Source organism: Hypanus sabinus, chromosome 9 (assembly GCF_030144855.1).
Source record: "Hypanus sabinus isolate sHypSab1 chromosome 9, sHypSab1.hap1, whole genome shotgun sequence".
Taxonomy (NCBI): domain Eukaryota; kingdom Metazoa; phylum Chordata; class Chondrichthyes; order Myliobatiformes; family Dasyatidae; genus Hypanus; species Hypanus sabinus.
This window is the reverse complement of record NC_082714.1, coordinates 91,596,129-91,621,853: the sequence shown is the minus strand read 5'-3', so window position 1 is coordinate 91,621,853 and position 25,725 is coordinate 91,596,129. Positions and strand designations below refer to the sequence as shown.

At 42.5% G+C, this 25,725-nt stretch overlaps 1 protein-coding gene across 10 annotated transcripts in view; it reads left to right on the top strand.

Moving 5' to 3' along the window:
- Window positions 1–25,725, top strand: part of pogzb (pogo transposable element derived with ZNF domain b) — a 119,577-nt gene that overhangs the window by 92,159 nt on the left and 1,693 nt on the right. For 8 of the 10 annotated variants that reach the window (XM_059980201.1, XM_059980209.1, XM_059980205.1 and 5 more), the window contains 8 exons: window positions 1,963–2,097; window positions 2,644–2,870; window positions 5,194–5,343; window positions 6,785–6,841; window positions 7,594–7,715; window positions 9,957–10,109; window positions 10,757–10,793; window positions 12,499–14,277. In XM_059980201.1, coding sequence (XP_059836184.1) covers window positions 1,963–2,097; window positions 2,644–2,870; window positions 5,194–5,343; window positions 6,785–6,841; window positions 7,594–7,715; window positions 9,957–10,109; window positions 10,757–10,793; window positions 12,499–14,277 — 2,660 coding nt within the window. Of the gene's footprint in view, window positions 1–1,962; window positions 2,098–2,643; window positions 2,871–5,193; window positions 5,344–6,784; window positions 6,842–7,593; window positions 7,716–9,956; window positions 10,110–10,756; window positions 10,794–12,498; window positions 17,836–25,725 lie in introns of those variants that run through there. The other 2 variants (XM_059980202.1, XM_059980208.1) reach the window with 2 other exon arrangements.

Sequence of the window (25,725 nt, the reverse complement as noted above, 5' to 3'; positions counted from 1 at the left end):
ACAGGCTTGTGTGCTGGACACTGTGGAGATTAAGGAAGAAGTAGTGTTGGATCTTCTTAAAAACATCAAGATTGAGAAGTCTCCAGGGCCGGATGTAATCTACCCCAGGTTGCCGTGGGAAGTGAGAGAAGAGATCGCTGGAGCAGTAGCTATGATCTTTGACTCCTCTTTGGCTGCAGGGGAGGTGTCGGAGGATTGGAGAATGGCAAATGTAGTTCCCTTGTTTAAAAAAGGTAATAGGGAGAATCCTGGGAACTATAGACTGGTAAGTCTTATGTTGATGGTCTGCAAACTATTGAAAATGATTCTTAAGGATAGGATCTACAAGAATTTGGAGAAGTATGGTCTACTTAAGGACAGTCAACGTGGATTTGTGAAGGGAAGGTTGTGCCTTATGAGCCTAAATGAGTTTTTTGAAGAGGTAACAAAAGAAATTTGATGAGGGTAGGGCAGTAGATGTAGTCTACATGGATTTTAGCAAGGTATTTGACAAAGGCCCCCACGAGAGACTGATCCAGAAAGTCATGAGGCATGGGATCAGTGTAACCTTGGCTGTTTGATTTTTAAAAAGTTGGCTTACAGGAAGAAAGCAGAGGGTAGTAGTGAAAGGTAAGTATTCTGCCTGGAGGTCAGTGACTAGTGGAGTGCCGCAAGGATCTGTCCTGGGACCCCTGCTCTTTGTGATTTTTATAAATGACCTGGATGTAGAGGCAGAAAGATGGGTGAGTAAGTTTGTGGATGACACAAAGATTGGAGGAGTTGTGTATGGAGCTGCAGGCTGTAGAAGGTTACAAGAGGATATAGACAGGGTGCAGAGTTGGGCAGAAAAGTGGCTGATGGAGTTCAGTCCAGATAAGTGTGAGGTGATGCATTTTGTAAGGACAGACCAGAAGGCTGAGTACAGGGTTAATGGTCGGTTACTTAAGAGTGTGGTTGAACAGAGAGACCTTGGGGTTCAAATCCATACATTCCCCCAAGGTCACTGCACAGGTTGGTAGGATAGTTAAGAAGACCTATGGGATGTTAGGCTTCATTAATAGGGGGATTGAGTTCAAGAGTAGAGAGGTCATGTTGCAACTCTGGAAATCTCTGCAGAGACTGCACTTAAGAGTATTGTGTTCAATTCTGGTCACCTCATTATAGGAAGGATGTGGAAGCTATGGAGAGAGTGCAGAGGATATTTACCAGGATGTTACCTGTATTGAAAAACAAGTCTTATGAGGCAAGGTTAGCAGAGCTGAGACTTTTCTCTTTGGAGCGTAGAAGCATAAGAGGGGACTTGATAGAGATTATGAATGGCATAGATAGGGTGGATAGCCAATACCTGTTTCCCAGGGCAGGAATAACAAACACTAGGGGGCATATGTACAGAGTTAAGGGAGGGAAGTTTAGGGGAGACATCAGGGGTAAGTTTTTTTTACAGAGGGTTGTGGGTGCCTGGAATGACTTGCCAGGGATGGTGATGGAGGCTAAAACATTAGGGGTATTTAAGGGCCTCTTGGACAAGCAAAATAAAAGAATAAAATGAAAGAAAAATAGAGGGTTACGGGGTTGTGTGGGTTTAGTACTTTTTTTAAGGAATATTTGGGTTGGCACAACATCGAGGGCTGAAGGGCCTGTACTGTGCTATAGTATTCTAGTGTTCTAATAATCAGCACATTAGATACATGTGCTACTGGTTAGTAGTTGTTGAGGCAGCTCACCCTGTTCTTTTACTCATTTCCATGAATTGGGCTAATGGACTGGCATCAGTTGAAAATTTAGTGTCATAGGTGATGCTGCCTTCAGAGAGTTGTGGGTGGATGGTGGGGTTTGGACCTGTGCAGATGTGCTCTTGGTCTTGATTCTCAAGTATGTTGGATTGGGAGTAGTGGGAATTTTATAGCAGACACAAGTGACTGGCTAGAAAATTTTATAGGTGTCAGCTTCTGGCTTTTTCTTAATTGTCTTGTCTTGTTTCAGAAGAAAATTGTATATCCCTGCAATAAGTGCAGACTCCAGTTCATCAGTGCCAAGGAGAAAATGGAACACAAGGTTGATCACCACAAGACATTCAAGAAGCCAAAGCAGCTGGAAGGACTGCAGCCTGGTACCAAGGTTAGGAGTGTCCAATAATTCTAACCACATCTCTTTTCATTCACCACCTCCTTATCATTTTCATAAACTGTTGCTTAATAGTTGCAATGTTCTTTTTGAAGCATTTGTCAAAGCATCTGCCAGCATCTAGTTGGCACGTGCATCCTCTTACAGTAAATGAAAAATAAATATCTGTCAGTTTGAAATAGGGTAGAAGAAGCTGTTTCAGAGATTGGAGAGAGATGATGGGGTGGGGAGAAAATGGAACACCCTACCCAATTCACAACTATGCAGGGGACTTATACTTCAGGAGCTTGCAATCTGTGATAAATTTACATTAGATGATTTCCATTCCAAATATGGACATGGGAATTTAAACTTGTTTTGAAAAAAAGACTTAGTTGACCCTTAAAGCCTGCTACTTCTGAAGGGCACATGCAGTTGTTCATGGGTGCTACGCTGCGATGATTTGTTCAATGCACTGGATGTAGATCAGGGATCATGATTTTGAATTGTAAATCCATGTTTTTTGTTGTAGGACATGAATGTGATGCTCTTTCTTTTTAGGTTACAATAAGGACTTCAATGGGCCAAGCACGAGCAGCTGGAGGGCCCAATCAGGAGGTCCCGGCCAGAAAAGTCTACCCTCCAGTTTTGATTCCTAAAACACAGGAGTCCCCAACTTGCTCAACTGTTCACACTGTTACTTCGGTTGCCAAGCCTCCACTTAAACTGGACAAGAAGAAGTCTGTGGAAAGGATGATCACATTATTGGTTGACATGCAGGAAATCAGGTATATGGTTTATTTTGTTTGTCTGAATATGTTGCTCTAATATACAGTCATCTATTAGAGGCATGGAAGCAGCGTGCAATTAAATTTTAAGTCATAATCCCCAGCTTTCACCATGCTTCTGAAGGTCACTAACTCTGCAGAGGTAGTCCTTGCAGGATATTGTTGAGAATTGCCATTGCAATTTCCTGATTGTGTTGAGACTGTGTTAATCTGGAGACGAGACTACAGATGCTGGAATCTGCAGCTAAATAAAACAAGGAACACAGTGGATCTCACATCATCTAATGGAGGGAAATGTTGCAGTTGGCATTACGTACCCCGTAACTGGGTCACTTACCAGCAAAGATAGAGAGGTCCGTTGAAGTCTGATGGTACTATTTTTAACAGTATTTATTGATAAAAATACACAAAAATAATATCAATGCAAACATACAGATAATATACGTCGTCAATACTAAATCTAAAAGCGTGGGTATAATAATAATCAATAAGAAATAGCTCTATCGTTGTCTAGGGGATAATGTATTGTCCGATGGAAATATAAAAGTCACTTTAGTTCATTCAAGCTGTAGGCTGCAGCCTTTGGTTGGAGTCAAGAGAAAGACGGAGGTTTAACTTGCCCATTCTTTTTATGATGTCAATCCTTCAAGAGTCGTTGGGGGACTGATTTCCCCTTTGTTGTTAGCTAAAATCGTTCTTCCGTGGCAAGACCCACCAGTTCTCAGGCAAATGGAAAGGGACACACGTGGGCTGTTTCCACCAGCTTCGCTATTACGCTGTTACAGGTGTTCACAGACCCTCTTTTATCCTGACTCATAGGGTCGTCTCGGATGTCAATCAGGTTGGGATGATGCAATCCCTCCACCACACCCCCCCCCCCCCCCCCGGTTCATTGCCTGGGGCTTCGATGCATTGTACAGGATTCAATAGACAATTCCGTCTCCAAGAGACAATAGCCAGTATCAATGGTTCCGCCTTTTGGAGGCCAGGACACATTCCAAACTCTTTGTGGATTCTGCATGTCTTTCTCTCATTTCCTGGGTCTCCTGAACTGACTTATAGTGATCTTCTGATTTTTACAAAGGAGGGGGCTACCCCGCACCCTTCAGCCCCTCAGAGCTGTGGCACATTCGTAACAGATTGAGAATCTTCATCGCCAGATGAAAAAGTTTTACCTGAAGTGCTTCTGCCTGTTTACCTGCATGTATCCTGCCCATGTAGTGGTTAGCACAAGTCTACTACAGATCGGGGTGTTGGAGTTCAGAGTTCAATTTCAGCATGCTCCGTAAGAAAGTTTGTTCTGCATGGGTTTCCTCCCACAGTTCAAAGGCATACTGGTTAGTAGGTTAAAATGTCATTGTAAATTGTCCTGTGATTTGGCTAGGGTTAAATCGGTGTGTGGCATGATTTGGGCTAAAAGGGCCTGTTCCATGCTGTATCTCTAAATAAATAAAAGAAAACCAGAGTTCCTCCGGTAGGTTTTGTTTTAAGCCTACATTGTGTAGTTCTGTGTGTGCTGCAGCCAAGTGGCTCCCTTTGTCAGTGGCAGTGTTCTTTTGCCTATCATTCATCGAAAGCTATTATTGCACTTGCACACCACCACACTTTCACTGTATGCCTTGGTTGATTGTGGCTTAATGATCAGCAGTTTTGCCATGGTCTGGACATTTTGGTTTGAAATTCTACTCCAGGGACTTGAGGACTTAAGCCAGGTTGATATCCCTATTGAAGTACAGAAAAAGGTTGCATTGTCAGAATTGCTGTTATCTAAGGCCTTGTTTGGCTCTTAAAGTGAGCGCAAGATATCTACCTATGACTCTTTTTAAAGAGTAGGCCAGTCATTATTCACCCACCAACTGATGCTTAAAATAGACAGCATCATTTAAATGGCTGAAAATAAAAGAAAACTATTGTAAATCTAAAATGGAAAATGTGAGAAACACTCAGCAGGTCCCATCAGTATGTTTGGAATGTGATATACTATTGTTTCAGGTCGGGATTTTCTGACAAAGGAATTTCAACCTGAAGCATTTATTGTTTCTCTGTCCATTGATGCTGGCTGGCATGCTGAGTGTTTCCAGCATTTTGTATGCTAACGTTTTTTGTGAGTGTAATTTAGCTTCAGCTTCACATTACACTAATGACCCCAAAAATTAGTGGCCTGGACACGCTGAGGCCTGCAAGGTGTTGGAGTGGCTGGGCCTGATGTGCTTCAGTCTCTGCTTCTGACATTATTTCATGGAACGCTTTACAGTCACAGTATGCTTTCTTTGAATTGCCAGTGAAACTAAGTTTAATTTCTGTGTTTATTCTAATCTAACAGGAAGGTGCATGGTAACCAGGTGTGCCTGGAGTGCAACTTCGACATCACTAACATCAACAACATCAGCAACCACTTCCCCACATACGTCCATTGTTCCCGCTGTCGGTACAGCACCAGCTGCAGCCGGGCTTACGCTGACCACATGATCAGGTAGGGCCACCTGGAGCTGGGGCCTGTTGTCATTATCAGCTGGTTACATTTCAGACCAAGCATATGTCAGTGCAGGAGGGTGAGAGGAGCAGAGGGTTTGGCTTCAGGATGAATTGAGTATAGGGAGGAAGACGGATGTTGGCATTGATTGGTGTGGACATGCCTATTGAGTTGTTTCGGTCTAATTCTGTGCATTTGTTTTTTTATTGCATGTTGTCTTGTAAAATATTTTTAAACTGTATGTGCTGCTAGAATGTTGTGTAGATGGTGCTGTCAATTACTGTGTTTATATTTGCATTGGAGACAGATCACCCTGTAATTGCACATTCAGGAGTCATGGCATCTAAGGTTGAGTAGGACAAGAGTAATCTGTTGGTTCAGACTGCACCAAAAGAACACCAATTTGATCTAGTTCTGCACAATTCTAATACAAGCTCCATGAACACAACCTTTTGAATTATCTATGATAAGCATTGCAAGCCATACTGGAGTTTGTTTTAAATTTCTATCCCTATCCATATCTTTCATAAATATATTTTAGTCCAAATTGAAACACGTTTCTGGAACCCTTGGGATCTGTGCTGGGCACAATGTTAATCTTTCTCTGAGCAGCAGAGCTGTTCTTTTTAAATATGGTGCATCATTTGTAGGAAGTCTCCCTAACCTGAAGTCTGAAATGCTGTTAGTTGAGATTGCCAAAGTTGAACTGGTAGGTTAACTAGATTAGTACAGACATTTGATTAATTTTGGAGCTTGGCTGGAATTAATTAGTGCAGTCTGTACTATAGATTCAAAACTTGCCAGACCAGAGTGTTTCAACCTGTCCAACTTTGTTAGTAACAAAGCTTGTCATATATTCCAACTTTGTGTTGATATTTTCTTTGTTTAGTTTACTAGCTGCTTCTCCGCCCAGTCATCTTTCTGTAAACTTTGTTGCCCTGCTTTGTATATCCAAGTTTGTCTTGTGTATTTGCAAAGTATTCTAAGGACTTGAGCAGTCACATGAGATGTGGCAAAATATTTTGATCTGCCTACCTAAGGCACACGTGGTGGTGCAGTATAAATTTCTAGAATGAGTTGTGTCCCGTGAGCAGAAATTGGGCAGAATGGGTTTGGACTTTGAGAATAAGAGGAGCATTTAAAACCTATAAACCTTCTCAGAAACTTGGTGAGACAGATGTCAGAAGTTTCCCAACTTCTCCAATGGGAAAGCAATGCTGCACTTAAGAAAACTTCTTCACTGAGATCTCTGGCTTTTTCACTTAAGAATGTAGATGGCCAGTTATGTTAAGCAGAATGGATGTGAAAAGAACTAAGCAATGTCGGTGGGAAATGAGAGTTAAGACAGGTTAACCAAGAAGCTGAACAGTGAGTTGGGCTTGGAGCTTTGGGGATGTTCCTGCTCTGTTATTTTATTAACACAACTCTATTTATTCTGCAGTTACCACACTCAACGAGGGAAACCAAAATACTTGATGTTTGGAAAAATGAAAAAAAGGTAATTTGGGTTAGCTTTGCCTTTTATAATACTATGTTTGAAACACACTCAACTCAATCCAACTCAGAGCTTCTCCAGAGCTATCAACTAATCATGCTGTTGGTCTGTGAGGTTAAAAGCTTGAATATCAATCAAGAATAGAGGATACTTGAAGTAATACAAAGCAAGCTCATCCTCACCTGGAGAAAATGATGAGCTCTCATGGTTCAGCAACACTGAGTCAATGCAAATTCAAACATTTTAGTGTAATGTAGACCCAATTCCAGCACCCTAACTAGCTTGGTTTGGACAGTTGCTTGCTAATTAAGCATTAAGAAGAATTATATTTTTTAAATCCTTGCTTCTGTCCAGATATCTCAGTGTGCAAGTGCAGGAATCCTAGCAGTCAGTTTGCAGCCGACAGTATATTTTTAACAAAATGTATCTAGTATCTAGCTCACCTGTTTTATTGATGCAAGTTTAGGATCAGTACACTGGAGAACATGCACTTATTTTTAAAAAATATCATTGCAGTATTTTTCGTATCACAATCTTGCCTGCAAAAGTACGCCATTGATTGTATCACACTGCCTCAGTTCTGTAATGAAATAACAGCCAAGGTTACATGCTCAATCTCTGGGATGTAGGAGGGAAGATCATAGCCACTGTGCTACAGCTGATGACAAAATGTCCTCCCATTTGCTCATTGATGTAAATTATATAAGGTGAGTGTCCTGTACCAACATGGTAAAATGTCTTTTCTTCCCTGACAGTGGCGTTTTGCTGGCCTGCTCATCCTGTACATTTACTGTTGATAAAGGTGATGGGGACGAGATGGCACAACACCTGGATCTAAACCAAGAGCACGGTCCCTGCCGTTTTGTGACACTCACAGGTAGGGCACGCACTACTCGGGATTAGGTGTGGTTTTCAGTTGGCATTGTATTTTTTAAATGTTCTTTCAAACTCAGCCTCTGAAATCTTGGGTATAGAGTCAGAAATCTTGTCCAACTTCTCTTATTTACAAATATGCAAAAGTATTTAATTTTGATACTTTTGCCTGAGAAAATAATCAATCTCAGTTCTTAATGCAACACTCTTTCTCTACCCTTTCAGATGAATGCAAGATTTGATAAGATCAGTATAATACAACCGTCTGTTCTCACTACTACCATCAGTGCATGGTGCAGGAGTCTTGGGTCCCATACTGCCAGGTTCAGAAGCAGTTGTGCCCTGCAGCCATTGGTTTTCTAGACCAGCTTCCCTCACCCTAGTGCTGAACTGACTCCACGGTTGTGGACTCATTGCAGCATACGTTCTCAGTATTATTTGTTTTTGTTTATTATTTGCATAATTTGTCCTCTTTTGCACATTAGGTGTTTGTTGGTCTTTTTGTGTTTTTTCATTAATTCTAATTGTGTTCTTCCCTCCTGTGGGTGCCTGCAAGAAAATGAATCGGTAGGTTGTTATATAGTATATGTCCTTTGATAATAAATTCATTTGAATTTACTTTGAAAATTGCAAAGAGATGTCAAAATCAAGGAGTAAATTTGATCAACTCTGGAGCATGCCTGTCTTTCACATCTCAAACTTATTTAAAGAGGTTTTGCTCCTGTGGCGTTAAATATTTCTCTTCCCACACGGGTAGTACAGTAGCACAGAGAAGAGCTGCTGGCTTACCACTTCAGTGACCAAGCCTCAATCCTGAACAGCTGTTCAGTGAAGTTTGCATGTTCTCTTTGTGACTGCTCTGTTTTCTTCCCACATCCCAAAGATGTGAAGTTTGTTGGGTTAATTGGCCACTGTAAAATTACTGCCAGTGTGTGCAGGAGATAGAATCTGGGGAAGTTTTTGGAATATAAGGAAAATAACTACGAGTGGAAGAATGGGACAGCTCTGAGTGGAAGTGTGCTTCATGTTATGAAGAAATACGAACAATGCAAAGAATTAACACCCAATTTCACACATGTCTGCTCTTATTCCATCCTCCTGCCACCCTACCAGGGATAGGGTTCCTCCTGTCCTCACCTATCACCCCACCTGCCTCCATGTCCACCAGTTAATTCTCTGAAATTTGCACCACCTCCAAAGGGATCCCATCACCAAGCACATCTTTCCCTCCCATCCTCTTTCTGTTTTCTGCAGGAATCGCTCTGTACACGACTCCCTTGTCCATTTGTCCCTCCCTACTGATCTCCCTCCTGGCACTTATCCTTGCAAGTGGAACAAATGCTATACCTTTCCCTACACCTCCTCCCTCACTACTATTCAGGGCCTTAAACAGTCCTTCAGGTGAGGCTACATTAATACCCTCCTCTCCCCAACCCCCTTCACCATTTCTCATGCCCTTTTCCCACTCTTATCTTATTTCCTTGCCCACCCATTTCCTCCCACCATCTTCTTTCTTCCATGGCCTTGTCTCTTTCATCAATCAACTTCCCAGCTCTTTACTTCTCTCCTCCCCACGCCTTTTAAATCTACTCCTCAGCTTTTTTTTTTCCTCGAGTCCTGCTGAAGGGTTTTGGCCCGAAACATCAACTGCACTTTTTTCCATGGGTGCTGCCTGGCCTGCTTAATTCCTCCAACATTTTGTGTATGTAACACCCAGTTTCTAACTGAGTGTTGGTTGAATTTTAAGTCAAAAGCCACAATGTCAATGGCTAACAAGGCAACATTTTTAATAATAAAAAGTATTAGCTTTATTTGTCACATGTACATTGAAACATACAGTGAAATGCTTCATTTGCATCAATGACCAACACAGTCCAGGTGTGTGCTGGGGCAAATGTTGCTATGCTTCCAGCCCTATCGTTGTATGCCCACAACTTAGCAATGCTAACCTGGTATGTCTTTTGGAATGTGGGAGGAAACTGGAGCACCCGGGTAAAACCCAGTCAGTGACAGGGAGAACATTACCTACAGTGCTGGTCTGAACCCTGATCGCTGACACTGTAAAAGTCATGCTAACCGTTACTCTACCATGCTCCCCTTGATGTGATCCTCAATTATTAAGTGATCAGCTTGCAGCTTTTAACCAGAGCTGACAGTTATAAAATTTTAATTCCCCTGCCTGTCCACCCCACTTTCACCCTGTTCAAAATTTTTATTTTGTCTTTCTCCTGCCCTGTTTCTAAAGTGAACAATCAGAAAAAAGGCTCTGAAATGGCAGAGGAGACAGCACAAGATTGGGAATCATGGCTTCCAACTGCTGAAGATGAAAGCGATGAAGAAGAGGAGAAAGATGATGTTCAGGAGTCCAGCGCTGTAGAAAAAACAGAAGAAAGTTCAGGTAGTGGAAAGTTTTGTCAATAAACAGTTTTCAGAGTAGCATCAAATATTGAGGTGGGTCAGAATCAGATTTACTGTCACTGACATATGTAAAGTTTTTGTTGTGCAGTTACAGTACAGTGCAAAGGCATAAAATTACTATAAATTACAAAAATAGGTAGTGCAAAAAATGAGTAACAAAATGGTGTTCCGGGGTTCATCGATCTCATGGTGGACAGAAAGAAGCTGTTTTTAAATCATTGATAGTAGGTCTTTGAGCTGCTGTACTACTTCCCTGATGGTAGTGATGAGAAGAGAACATGTTGGAGAGTGAGGGTCAGTGGTGATAGATTTCACTACCTTGAGGCAGCATCTCTTGAAGATGTGCTCAATTATCATCTTTGGAAACATCTGTCATTGTTCACAAATCTACATATGATAAGGACAGGTCCAGGGTAAGCAGTGGAAGAAAGAGAACCATGAATCTTAATGCTGCCTCTTTAATAGAACTATGTAAAGAGCTGCACATGAGTAAAATCCTCAAGTGCCTTGTATTTAGAGGAGTTAACCTTGGTCAAAAGCTTGAATATTCTATTCTGTTACTTCCTAGATGTGTACTGAATGTATTTGTCATCCATTACCAAACCTTACGCATATCCTCTTCTATAGGTCCAGCCACCTCTGAAGTGAAGGGTCCTGTTGTCAAGTAAGTACATGCTGGAAATCAAAACCGTTTGTGTATTGTGACAAGTTGGGCATATTTGAGTGAATTTGCTTAAAACCTAATTTATGTTTGTGGGATTGATGGGTTGGGCTGTTGTGATTACTGTCTTGTATTCCTAGGGTAGCAAAAGGTGTACCAGTGTGTTTGGGAAGAATTGGGATTTGGCTATAATATCTGATTGCTCCTCATTTGTCTGATATTGCAGAGCAATGTGTAGGTCTGTTGTATTTCCCTATACGTTAACATGACCTTATCTTCAACTTCAGCAAATGAACGCAGAACAATACGGCTTCTGCAGCCATCAGTCCTTTGATTTATGTCCTGAGCCACTCTAACTCCCACAATGTTGTACCAATATTTTAACCTACTCCAAAATTAATCTAGCCCTTCATTTTACTTTATTCCATTTACTTATGTTGAGTCTCTAATGCCCCTAATATAAAGTGGTGCTAGAAAGTTTGTAGAAAATTTGATCAGATCTTCACGCAAGTCCTAAAGCTAGATAAAGAGAACACAATTAAATAAATAACACAAAATTCATTATACTTAATTTATTAATTGAGAAAATGATCCAGTGATACATGCATTTGTTGGAAAAAGAATATTTCTGCAGGTCTTTGCCTTTACCCTTGGGTTCTTTTTCACATCCTTCAGCATTGCACATTGTGCTCTTGGTGAGATCTTTGTAGGATACCCACCCCTAGGGAGAGTAGCAACAGTACTGAGTTTCCTCCATTTGTAGACATTTTCTCTGAATGTGGACTGATGAACACTCAGATCTTTAGAAATGCTTCTGTAGCCTTTTCCAGCTTCCTGCATCTTTATAATTCTTCTAAGGTCCTCTGAAAGTTGTTTTGATTGCGGCATGGTGCACATCAATAGATCTTTCTTGAGAAGAGCAGGCTCTGTCAGTAACCTGACTTTGTGTGTATTTTTTATAGGACAGGGCCCCTCTACAACCAACATCTTCAATCCCATCATATTGATCAGAATGCTTGACTCTAAATAGCTTTTGTAGAAGACATTACCCCAGAGGTTCACATACTTTTACCAGCAAGAAAATGTAATATTGGATCATTTTTATCAATAAATAAACAAACAAGTGTAATGTATTTTGTGTTAATTAATTGGATTCTTCTTTTCTACTTTTAGGATGTGTGTGAAGATATCAAATTTTAGGTCATATTTATGCAGAGATGGAGAAAATTCGACAGAGTTCACAAACTTTCTAGCACCACTGTATCTGCCTCTCACCACCCCTAACAGCACCCACTGCATACGTTTTTTAAAAAAACTACTTTTAACATCCTCCCTATACTTCCCTCCAATCACCTTAAAATATGAATTTAGCATTCTGTCAGAAGCATTCTTAGTATCAGGTGAGGTGGAATGCCAGGGGGGTCATGGGTCATGCTTGGAGTTAGTTCCTGAGACATAGATGCTTTCTAGTTGATACAGGTTCCATTCAAAATAGAAAATGTCTCTTATCAAGCTCTCGCACACTGCAATTTTCTGGAATCAGATTTATTATCATTGACTAGTATGGCATGATGTTTGTTGTTTTGTGGCAACAGTTCAATGCAAAGACATGAAAAGTTACTGTAGCTTACAAAATAGTGCAAGCAAGGTAGGAATACTGAGATGGTTTTGAGGAAAACCATTGATTTTTGTCTTTGTACTCTTGCAGGACTCAGGAAGTTACAACTGTAAGGCTCAGCACAGTCTGCTCAACTAACTATATTAATGCAAGGGTTAGTTCCCGTTCAGATGTTGAAAGCTCACCACCGTCACCTCCACCTCTACCTCCACCTCCATCTCCACCTCCAACTGCTTCCAGTAATGACAAAAGTGTTTTGTGTGCAGTACCAATCAATCAAGTTACAAAGCCACCTACGAGTCCCATCTACATCGAAGACGACAAGAAGAGTTTGAGTCCGATAATTGTGGAGGAGAAGCAAGAAAGTTCAAGCCTAGTTCTCCTGGAAGAGAGGAAGAATTTGAGTCCAATCAGTGTTGAAGAGGAAAGAAGGAACTTGAGTCCAGTATCTGTTGAGGAGAACAGCAATGATTTAAGTCCTGAACACCACCAGAGCAACAAGGATTTGTCACAGAAAGATGTTGAACCTGAGATTGAGCAGGAAGATCTGCCCTCTAATGGAAGACCCCTGTCTGAGCATGAGTTAAGGGTGGTGCTGCATGCCTTGTGCTGCGGTATGCAGGCTGCATTGGAGCATTATGCCAGCTCTCGGAGTCAGGTGGAGCAGTGGCTGAACGAGTGTGCCCAGCAACTTGACCTGCTGAATGCTGCCAGTGACACCAAACCCCCTCTTCTGTGCATGGAGGCTGAGGAACAGCTGGTTGAGTGGGTCCTGGTGCAGAGGGAGCAGCAGCTGCCCCTCACTGAAGAAACCTTCCTCCAGAAGCTGTTCGGGCTGCTAGGTCCTGAGGACCACCAACTGGCAGAAACTTGCCTGTGGGCAGTTGGGTTCTTTCTGCGGCACAACCTTCTGGCCTATGCCAAGGTCACGGTGGAGCACAGATTGCCAAAAGAAATGGAGGGAGACGTCCAGACTTTGCTTGAGTTTGCTCAACGACAGATAAACATGAGAGACTTCCCACGCCGGATGATAGCCAACATGGACGAAATCCCAATATTCCTCGACCCGGAGTCGCTCCACAGGCCCGATGGCGCACTGGGTAGCCTAGGGCTGATGGGGACTGGGCAGCCACAGTTTGTGGTGGTCTTCACCATCTTGGCAGATGGGAGCCTGCTGCCCACCATGGTCTTCTCCCGGGGCGGACTACCATCCTGGCTGAAGGTACCCAGCGACATTCTCCTCGAGGTAAAAACAAGCGGGCACAGTGAAGACGAAATCTTAAAACTCTGGCTGGCCAAAGTGTGGCAGAGGCATGTGTCTACGCGGCATGGCCGGAGCGTGCTGGTACTGGACCGCTTCCGCGGCCATCTGTCAGACAATTTCATTGATGGGCTAAGTCGCTGTAACTCCCTGCCCCTGGTCATTCCAAGGGGCTGCACCTCCAGAATACAGCCCCTTGACATGTGCATCAGCCAAACTTTCAGAAACTTCTTGCAAAAAAGATGGGCCGAGTACCTGAGGGAAGCCAAATGCTATCGGGACGTGTACGGCGATGTGCTGCAGACCCTGCTCAACTGGGTGGCGGAGGCGGTTGAGTTTGTAGGCTCCAACTCTGGAGTGGTACAGCAATCCTTCCTGTTAGCTGGCCTGCTTTCAGCACCTGGAGGGCAGCCCAGCACCCAACGGCACAAGGTTGAGGTCCAGGAGGAACTGGTGAGCTTCCTGCAGGAGCAGCTGGAACTGAGTGGGAAGCTGGATGAGAGTGAGGAGGAAGCCCCCACGGCACCCCTCGACCCCAGGCTGCTGACCAAGCTGTTCGAGGCAGACAGTGACACGGAGTCTTTCTACGGGTTCCGCGAGAATGATTTGTAAATATCGCAAGTTTGCTGTTACCATTGTTTTTTGTGAGGAGGGCAAGAGGTTTAGATTGGCAGGAGTGCACACTGTGGCAGATGCCCTGGAGTCTGTGCTCATGTGCAGAGAGTGGGAAGGAGGCAAGACTAAAGCCACCGAGAACCAGAATATGCTGATCTTGTAAATTGCCCCATGCCCGTCTCTGCATAGCACTGGTTATGCCAGCCAGATCCTCTGCCACTGATGGGGGAGGTGTCAAGAGGCAGTGCATCCTCACCTACACCCTCCCTCTCCAGTCTGTAATCCAAAAGTGGTCATCTGGGCGCGCCAATGAGGGCAAGAAATGTTTTATGTAAAACAGCTGCGCACTCCTAAATTTGGTGTGAATTTCCTGCCTCTCCAATGGAGGCCTGTGATTTCAAAAAGTGTAGCATCTCCACAGGCGTACTGGAGAACACTAGAGTGTCACATGGTCGCACAAAGCTTTCACCAATGGAAGTATCTAGACTTGTTTTCTTTGCAGGGGTAGAGAAATACCCCTCTGATTTTTTTTAATCTGATTTTATCTTGGCCCTAGCTGCTCTTTGATCCTGGATGATGCACGCTCAAATTTCCCTGTCACAAACGGATGGCATCAGCAGCTGGAGGTATCTTGCATCACAGGAGGGGGCAAGGGAGCATGGTGGTGCAGTACTGGGCTAGGGGCATGAGTTGACTGGTTTGGTGCCACCACTAGTGGGGGCTAGTACACCGGAGCTGCTGTGGCTGAGATAAGAGCCCCCTCTCCCCCCCCCCCCCAACCTTCTTCCAGTGGGCATCACTGCCTTTCATGGTCCAGACTTGGGCCTAACTGCCCATTTGAGGTCAAAGGGTAAAAGTGAAGGGTTAGAATGTGAAGAAAGAAGATTGTGCTCCTATAACTCTGGCAGATCTTTCAGGCAGCACAGGTCACCACCAGCATTTAAAGTGATATCCTCGCTACAGGCCTGTACCGTGAGAAATGCCTCATTCATATAAAGACCTATTGCTGATTCCTTCTGGCCTGGTTATAGCAGCTTGCAGTTTCAAACTTGCTGCACCACGATTCCACCAGAGCAGTGGAAGTGGAATTCGGTTGTAAAATAGTTTCCAGTATGATTCCTTCCATTTCCTCCTTTCCTTGTTCCCATGACTTCATTTGCCCTGGAACATTTGACCACTGGCCTGGAGGCCAGCCCATGGGTGCCTGGCTCACAGTTGTCTTTCTGCACCCAGTTACCATGTCTGGTGACTGATTTGCTGTTGACCATGGTGGGCATTATGTGCTGAATGCCTACTGATATATCCTGCCTCTGAACATCAAAGCTGAAGCTTGATGACCTATGTGGCCATTTACCAGGACTTAAGCAAGGTGCTCCCCCATAATTATTAGCTGATTGACAAATAAGAGCAAAGCCTGTTTTTCTCTAATGGTACTGCTGCCAAATTTTGAATGTGTAGATGGCTCAGTCAATTACAACCCTGGTTCCCTCAATCAGATCCCAGCTACCGGAATGGAGTTCTGTGCAAAAACCCAACGCTAGAATTTGGGAAAAGATACACCTATATTTCATTTGAGCCAAAAGCTTGGATGGAGACTGTTCCATAATTGGGATGTTGAAGACTTGAAGTATCACGTGGGCAAGTGTCTCTTCTGCTACGTAGATCTGAGGAGTCCTAGTATGTCCAGCCCTCCTGATGGGTGGAGTTAGAGGGTGGCTCTCTGGAGAACAGGTGATGTTTGTTACTGTGCTGGGTTTTCTGACTTGAGCTGATTCAGGTTTACAAGAACCTCATAGAAACCACCAGCCCATTTCATCCTGAGGCCAACATACTGTTTGACTCCCACAATTTTACCCTTCCCACCAGCCAAGAAGAGACGAAGGCCAAGCTTCCAGTCTTGTACATGCTCAAATTTGTAATCTAGAGTAGGGTTTGGTGTGATATCAATCACAGTCAGCAGTCACTTAGCTTGGATATGAAAGTACATTTTTGGGAATGGGTGAAAGGATGTGTGGCTGGGGTATAGCACCTGTGGCTGCCTCTTCAGCTCAAGTTTACTTTGATGGAAATGGTGCAAGGGAACAGCTAAAGAATGAAATTTAGCTCTTTAAAAAAACAATATGAGGGGAACTGCCTAAACTACTGTTATTTTGACTGGATACAGTCAGTATTGTACTGTAACTTGAGTTTTTTAAAGAGATGTTGAGGTTTCAGCTCTTTGTGCATTGGAGTTGACTTAAATACTTCTTCACTCTGATGCAAAGGCAGAAGGAAATGCTGACTTGTCTCCCTTATGCACAGCCTAACCATAACTTCATAATGGTGATTCAGGGGGTCTCTCATCTTGACTCCAGTGACTGCTTTGCAGCCAGGATTTCCACACAGTTCTGCCCTCCTGGTGAAGGTGACACAATTGCAAATACAGATTACAGTGTAGTTTCAGATGTCAGACAGATTCATGTATAAACTGTACTTGGATCAGCTCCAACCAGTATATGAGGTGATTTCACAGAGGAGCTGGATTTTAGGGTGCAGCCCATAAATGTAGCAATACCGTATTTTCCTAAAGCAGATGTTCTATGAGTGTATAATGTATTTTTAATCTCTGCTCAGTTATTTTGCCACAGTTGTATATAATTGATGTATATAATCAGTTTTACCTGTTTAGTTACATTTTTATTAAATGGGTCAGGTACCTCGGCCATGCAGACTGTGTTCCACCTGTCAGTCGGACCAGAGGGTGACTAAGCCTGTGTTATGGTTGGCTGGTAGGGTATTTGAAAATGTACATGAGATATAGGCTGGGAACATTTTGGCAAATGGAAGAGTTAGGGCAAAAGCAGGAGGACAACTAAATCCCATGTTGGATCAGAGAACTTTCCAGGAAAATAAACTCTGTTAGGTTCAGTTAGAATGCTTTTTCTGGAGATCTGACCAGCTCCACACCTGCTGAATCTTCTGTGATGTCTGTCTAGATGTACCACAGGGAGGGTGAGAGGGAAGAGAACAGAATAAAGAAGGTGTTATATTAAACATTCCCTTCTGTTCTATGGGCACTTGACGCCCAGTCTGAGGTGATAAACTTCCCCTGATGACATAACAGGGTGTGAATAATCTGGGGCTCTGATTCAGACCTAGAATTGTGTCCACATTGCTTTAGCACACCCAGCGTCACTGTTTTTGGTACCCTTGTTTTTCATTCTTTCTCTGCTAACTTGAAATGCACTACCAGAAAGAACGCTCAAAGAAGAAAATCAGCCCATTGCATATTGAAAATAGAAATATTTGCACTAAGGCAGGAAGAATTGACCATGACCTCAAAATAGTCTTAACTCATTTGTTAAGAGAGGTGCGTAATTAACTTGCAGCATGTTTGAGTGCCCTCCTTGCTTTGATATTTAAAGATGATGTGCATTTACTTTCTCTAGTTAAGTCTTGGCTAACACATGGCAAATTCCACCACTTTTTCAAACATACACTTCAGATTGTAGCTTGAAAAAAAATTTAAGTATTTTCATCTTAAAGATTTTTGATCCAAAAAAGTCCTTATTCACCCATCCCCATGTGGTAAAGGGTTGCATCCCTGCAATTTACAAAGTTTGTGTGATGCTCCCTATGGATTCCCACAAGGTTTGCAGATTACTTGGGCCAGTTACACCTCTTATCCATCAGTCAGTCAGTGCCTTCAGGAGTGGAAAGACAAGGAAAGCACCAAATTGCTCCTCCTGCACTTTTGTTCAGTGATAAAATGGTTTGTAGAGCTTTTGCCTTTCGAGGTTATGCTCTTGGCAGTAAATTACCCTCAGTGTTTTTTTTTTTATCTGCACATCAAAGGCCACCTTGTTAACTGACGTGGATCAGTGAGCAGCAACTTCTGTTCAGAATTGCAAAAATATTTTAATACATTTTTTTAAAAAGGACACCAAATAATCCAGTGGATACGAGTCCTTTAAAAAGTGATGGGATGGTCCCATTTCTACTTTGCATTGGTGCAGAAAATGCAGATACTAAAAGGATGCATTGTTGGATTGGAGTGCATCTGATATGTGTCATGTACATGCTGGTTCATACTGCTATTTTTAGATTAGCAGGGTCACCTGTTCTGAGGTTCTTATGTTACATATGTACCGCACTGTTTGGAAAAAACAAATTCCACGCAATATTTTTTACTGATGAGTGTTAACAGTTATGGAGGGAAGCAAATTTTTTTGTATTGCAACCCCTTTTTGTGTATTGCAGTTGGGTTAGGGGCTGAAACTAATTTTGGTGTTGACGTTGAATTATACAGGATCCTGACTTGAGCCACTCTAGTCTCATTTAATTATTTCTTAAAAATAAATGTAGTTCCATGTGTTTGAATGGGTTTGTGACAAGACTCGCGTTCGGTTTTCATCTTGTTACGTCCCTGATGTACCCTTCTGTCTTTCACCCTCTCCCTTGCCCTGTCTCAGTCGAGGAGCAGAGGCTGCTGAGGGAAGGGTTGCGGCTGGACAAGATCAAAGCTGTTCTTAAAGTGCACGGGCTGGGACAGATACTGTCCTCTGTATCCACCCCAGTGTAATGTTCAAACTTCTGTCATGTTTAAAGAGAAATCTTAGTTTTTAAAGCTTTAGTCAGTTCATTGAGCAACAACCATCATGGTTTTTATAGAGCATAAACTGATGTATGATAATTTGCATGGAATGCTGTAATTTTTGACTGTGTCACTGACTTTGTTTACTTTGGACTCCTTCATCCCCAGTTGCTTTGTAAGTATCCACAAAATACAATGTACCTGTAATTGAGAAAGTGACCAGAAAATAAAAGTCTTTTTTTTAAAAAAAAGCTTTTGTATAAACTAACCCAAATGGTCGAGGTTTCTTTTTTGCTTTATAGTTTAAGTGTAAACAGCTGACTGCTTGGAGAAATTGCTAGGGAAAGTTCCATTAGCACAGGGCAGCTCAGTTACTCTGAGGGAGAGATTGGTATTTCTGTTAATCAGCTGTATGTGCTCATGGTTCAGTCATTTTATGTTTCCTGAGTTGAGTATGGCTCTTGACACTGGAGTGCCATTGAACGGACTTGTGATACGTGTAAGGAGTTTGTACATTCTCCCCATGACAGCGTGGGTTTCCTCCCTGTGCTCCAGTTTCCTCCCACAGTCCAAAGATGTACTGGGTGGTAAGTTAATTGGTCATTGTAAATTGTCTCATGATTAAATTGAGGAATTGCTTGATGGTGTAATTTGAAGGGCCTATTCCATGCTGTATCTCAATAAAATAGAAAACCCATGAACACAGTGTGGAACATGCAAAATTTTCCCATGGACAAGCTTTCTATGTCTGCAAGGTACTATCGCCACCATGCTATCGTGGATTAGAAGAACACTAAAACTTGCTGGGTGTGGCACTGTAAGAAGATGGACCATTGGAGCTTATTACCTCCTCCTCAAGGCATGGATGACTTGGAGTTGGGTCAGTAGATCTGCTAATGGATTGAAGGTTTGTACATGACCTTTATGGGACATGAACAGCCCATTTGGTTCTTTGCTTTTAAAGTGTTACCACTTTTGTAAACAACAGGCAGCAGACTTGTACACAAAAATCCCCCACAAACAACAATAAGCAATAAGATTATGACCAGATTATTGTAACTGAAGTTTGAAGTAAATTTATAAAATAAAGATAAAAAGAAAACTTTCCCTTACCTTCAACTAAAAGTTGAAGGGTCTTAGCCATTTGGGAAAACATACATGTTTGTAGTTTAATTTCTCAACTAGTGTCAATCTAAATGTTTGGAGTGGCACTTGGACTTCCAAGCACCACTTCCCAACTTGGAGCATACCTTTCTAGCTGGGTGAGTATAAATTACAATGAACTGTCATATATGGATAAACCTCTTTTCCCTGCAGTCATATGTGAGTGCTTTGTTCCTACAAAGTCATTAACTGTGCCATATTTAGACCTAAGCACTAAGACTGTTTATACTTTGTGTTCAAACAAATGGCTATTGGTTTCTGTGGTAACCTGCCCGCCCATCTGTTATCTATGGCTTTGGCAGCATGGGCACACGTGACCTTTCCATTGTTACTTCTTCAGGCCTGTGTTATAAAGAACAATACTCTTCAGAAGGTTGCTTCTGGAATTCAGCTTTCCTGTTGTCTGTGTGTTATCTGTACCAAGTACCCAATTGTCATGTTTAAGCCCAGAACATGGACATCAGGGTAATTCTGTGCAGATTCTAGAGAAACTCTCAGGGCTTTTACCACTCAAAATGGGGCTCTTAGGCATAAAATAATTTCATGGGGGGGGGGGAGGCGGAATCATGAGATTTCTGCAGGTACTGGAAATTCAGAGCAACACAAAATGTTGGAGCATCTTAACAGGTCAGGCAGCATCTATGGAGAAGAATAAGCCGTTGATGTTTTGGGCTTAGGTCTTAACTAGAAATTTTTAAGCACAAAGATAAGTGATGTAACACTTCGCGTCACAGTTACATACTTCCCCGTTTTGGGTGTAGACAAGCGGTTCTGTGCAATTATATACTTGAGATCTCAAGAAAACCTGACCAAGTTCAAGGACTGACAATCCACGCACTTCAAAAGCCACATTGTGCCACGGTATGAGAGATGGCTTTTTCATGCAGTTGTCATTATCCAATATTGAAGGTTGGCCTTGTTTATATTAATAGCTACTTGCACTTAGTGTTCTTGGACTATGGTTGTTAACCCCCTCAGAGGGTAAGAAGTTCCTCTGCAGCAGTCAGGTGGCAGAAAGCAATGGATGATAATGGAGTATTGGAAATCTGAATGTACAGGTGTGTCCCAGGAATTGTTAGAATTTGTCAGTGGGGTTAATGAGTGAAGCAGCTGCTTCCCTTCCTCCCCGTGGCTCATTCTGCCTTCCTGCAGTTGAGGTGTAGACTCCAAATGAGAGCCTCAGACCAATTATTTTTCCAGCAGAACTTTAACTCGACTGTGTTCATGATCTGCTTCTGAAAGTTTCAGCAAAAGTTCAAACTTACTAGCCATTCACTTGTGCCTCTGAGGCCAAAAATAGTTTTATTTGCTAATCTCAGCCAAGATTTCACACGGCTGGCTGCCCACTGGTAACCGGCAGTACTATTGGACTGTGAGATTCCCAGAAAACAGAACAAGAGCCATCTTGCCTAAAAGGCCAGGCAAAAGTATTTTGTAATAATACAACATAGTATAGGCACTTCAGCCCATGGTATGCCAACCTTTTAACCAGCTCGAAGGTCAATTTAATCCTTTCCTTCCACATAGCCCACCATTTCCTTGCAATTGTGTCTATCCAAGAGTCTTAAATTTCCCTAATGTTTCTGCTTCCACCACCATCACTGGCAGCACATGCCACACACCCACCACTTACTATTTAAAAGAAAACTACCTTGTTCCCTGTGCTTCCCTTGAATCACCTTGAAATTATGCCCACAGGGTAGCTATCTCTACCCTGTGGAAGCAGTCCCTGGTTAATACACTGTATCTAGTCTTGCTATCATCTTGTACACCTCTGTCCAGTCCCCTGTCATCCTCCTTTGCTCCAAAGAGGAAGCCCTAGTTTGCTCAACCTATCCTCATAAGGCATGCACTCTTATCTAGGCAGCATCCTGAATTGAGCTCTTGAACTCAATTCCACATGAATACCAACACATCATACACCTTATCAACCTGCGTAGCAACTTTGAGGAATTTACCTCTGTTCCTCCACATTGCTAGAAGTCCTGGCTTCAAGTTTGACCTTCTAAAGTGAACTACTTTTATACTTTTCTGAAATGAACTGCATCTACCTTTGCCCAGCTTGGCATCCTATCAATAGCCTGTTGTAAAATTGCTATCATTGAGGTCTAACAGTGATATTTGGAAATGATTATGGAGGTAAGAGATTTTTTTCTGAAGTGGACATTTTTGAGAGGATGTAGTAGATACTTAAAAGTGGTTGACAAAAGAACATTTTTTAGGAATGCAACTGAATTCAGCTGTACTAGAGCTATATAAGATTCTGAAAGGAAAGGATTTGCGGTGTGAGACTCGCTAGATTTATACACAGCCAATGCGGACTTAATGTGTTGGGATGAGAATATTGGGATTCTGCAACTCAATATAGATTGGGTAGGTGAAAAATAAGCAAATGAAGTATAAGGAAAATGAGAAATTAAGAGGCAAGAACGTGTGAAAATGCCAGGTGATCAGCCTGTCTGGCACCAATAATTATTCCCCAGTCACTTAGATCAGATTTCCCCATTGTGATGCTTAGTCTGAACAGCAACATAACCTCTTGACCATGTCTGCATGATTGATTAGATATTTGCATTAATGAGTGGATGTATCTAATAAAGTGGTCTCTGAGTGTATAAGGTCTTTAGGGGAACTTGCACAAAATACTGGAGGAACGCGGCACATCAGGCAACATCCATGTAGGGGAATAATTGGTGTTTCAGGCCAAGACACTTAAGAATAGGAAAGGAAAAGGAGAAGAGGTTAAAATAAATTGAGGGAGAGGGAAGGCATACAAGTTGGCAGGATTTTCTCTTATAGGTGACACCAGGTGGGTGGGGGATGGGTGACACAAGAAGCTGGGAGGCACCAAGATTGCAGGTGTTGGAATATGGAGCAACAAACCAGCAGAGGAAGTCAAGCAGCATCGGAAGGAGTGAACGGATGTCTGGTTTGATCTTGAAATTATTATTTCAAAGAACTTAAGATGAGGAAGGCCTACCATTCCATGCCCAGACCCACGTTTTGGTAAATCTGATCACTTGCCTGTCCGCTTCCTACCTATATGCAGACAGGAACTAAAGAGTAAAGACCCAGAGATTAGGGAAGAGGTGGTTGTGGGAGGCAGAGGAGCAGTAATTGGTATTGCTTTGAGCTAGTGGAATGGGCCGTGTTCCAGGACTCATCAATGGATCTGAATGAATACACCATGATTGTCCCAGACTTTATTAAAATTGTGTGGACAAGTGTATCCCTACAAAATCATTAAGACTTCCCCAACCAGAAGCCCTGAACGGACCATGAGATTCACAATTTGCTGAGAGCCAGATCAGAGGTTTTCAAGTCTGGTGAGCAGCAAAGTTGCAAGAAATCCAGGTATAATCTCCATAAAGCTACCTCACTGGCGAAGTGGAAATTCCAGACTAAATTTGAATCAATGAGGGATGCTTGACAGTTGTGGCAGGGCTTGAATGCTATCCTTAAAGTTAAATTTTGCAACATAAATGACAACAGGGTTTCATTTCCAAATTAGCTGAATGCCTTCTATGGTGGCTTTGGCCATTAAAACGTGGAGGAACCATCACAAACTCCCACACCCTCTGATAATATGATTTCAGTCTCTAAGGCCAGTGTGTGAGCAGCCTTCAGGAGGATGAACCTACAAAAAGCATATGGCCCAGATGGGGTGCCTGGCCAAGTATTAAAGACCTGTGCTGTTCAACTGGTTGGTGTGTTCACCATCGTTAACCTCTCAGTTCAACATTCTGAGGTACCCACCTGCTTCAAATAGACTTACACCAGTGTCTCAAGAACAACATAGTAACCTGCCTCAATGATTATTGTCTAGTAGCACTTGTATCAGCAGTGAATAAGTGTTTTGAGAGGATGGTAATGAATCATACCAAGTCCTGCCTAAGAAGCAACTTGGATTTATTTCAATTTGCCTACCAGAGTAATAGGTCCACAGCAGATGCCATCTTATTGGCTCTTCATGCAACCTTGGAATGTCTGGACAGCGAAGATGCTTATCGAATACAGCTCAGCAGTTAATACTATCATCTCCTCAAAACTGATCAATATGCTTTAAGACTTTGGCCTTGATACTTCCTTGTGCAATTGGAACCTCAGTTTCCTTACTTGTAGACCCCAGTCATTTAAGATTGGCAACATATCTCCACTATCTCCATCAGCACAGGTGCACCACAAGGTGGTGTACTTGGACCCCTGCTCTTCTCACTTTACATTTTGAGTGGCCAAACATAGATCCAATGCCATATTCAAGTTCATTGACAATGCAGCTGACAGTGAAATCAAAGGTGGTGATAAATCAGCATATAGGAGGGAGATTGAAAATCTGGCTGAAGTGCTGTAACAACAACCCCTTACTCGATGTCAGCAAGACAAAGGAGCTGATTTTTGATCTCAGGAGCATAGGAAACCAGAGCTCCATGAGCCAGTCCTCATCAGAGATGGAATGGGTTAGCAACTTAAATTCCTCAGTGTTAGCATCATGGAGGACCTGTCCTGGGCCCAGAAGGTAAGTGTAATTACAAAGAAAGCACAGCAGTGCCTCTACTTCCTTTGGAGTTGGCAAAATTTTGGTATGACATCTAAAACTCTTGACAAACTTCTGTAGATGTGTTGTGCACAATATATTGACTGGCTGTAATCACATTTGAATGGAAATGCCTACAAAAAATAATGAGCCATTATGGGTAAAGCCCTCCCAACCATTGAGTATATCATCAAGGACCCTCGCCATCCAAGACATGCTCTCTTGTTGCTGTCACCAGGAAAATGGTACATGAGTCTCAGGATCCACAACACCAGGTTCAGGAGCAGTTATTACCCCTTGGCCCAGAGGGGATACCTATACTCACCCCATCACTGAATTGTTTCCACAACCTGTGGACTCACTTTCAAGGACTCTTCATCTTGTGTTCTCCATATGTATTGGTTATTTATTTATTATTACTTTTGTATTTGTACAGTCTATTGTCTTTTGATCCTTTGAAGGGTCTCGGCCTGAAACTTTGATTGTACTCTTTTCTGTAGATGCTGCTTGGCCTGCTGAGTTCCTCCTGCATTTTGTGTGTGTTTCTTGGATTTCCAGCATCTTGTTTGTTTGAGTGTGGTCTTTCACTGATCCTATTCTTTCTTGGATTTACTGTGTATGCCTCTTAAGAAAATGAATTGTGGGTTTGTACATGGATACATGTATATACTTTGATAAGTTTACTTTTGAATTTTGAACTGAAATGGAGAGTTGATTACAAGATTGTGCAACAGTTGTCTTAAAAGCTAAGGTATGTAGGAACTTCTCACAGGGGCTGGTGAATTTCCAAAATCCTCCCCAAAAGGGGTCTGTTGATTTTCAATCATGGGCAATTGAAATAGGAAGGAAACAAACTTTGAGAGATTAGATACTTAGGGCATGGGGAACAGAGTGGAGCAGGTTAACCATGATCATATTTATTTTATTTTAAAATACAACACTGGATAGGCCCTTCTGGCCTAGAGCTGTGCCACCCAGCAACCCACCTGTTTAACAGTAGCTTAATCACGGGACAATACACAATGACCAGTTAATCTACTAACCAGTTCATCTTTGGACTGTAGGTGGAAAACAAAGCACCTGGAGGAAACCTCTCACAATGGTCATGGGGAGAAAGTACTGTACAAACGCTGGAATTGAACTCAGAACTCTGACCTGTAATAGCTAACC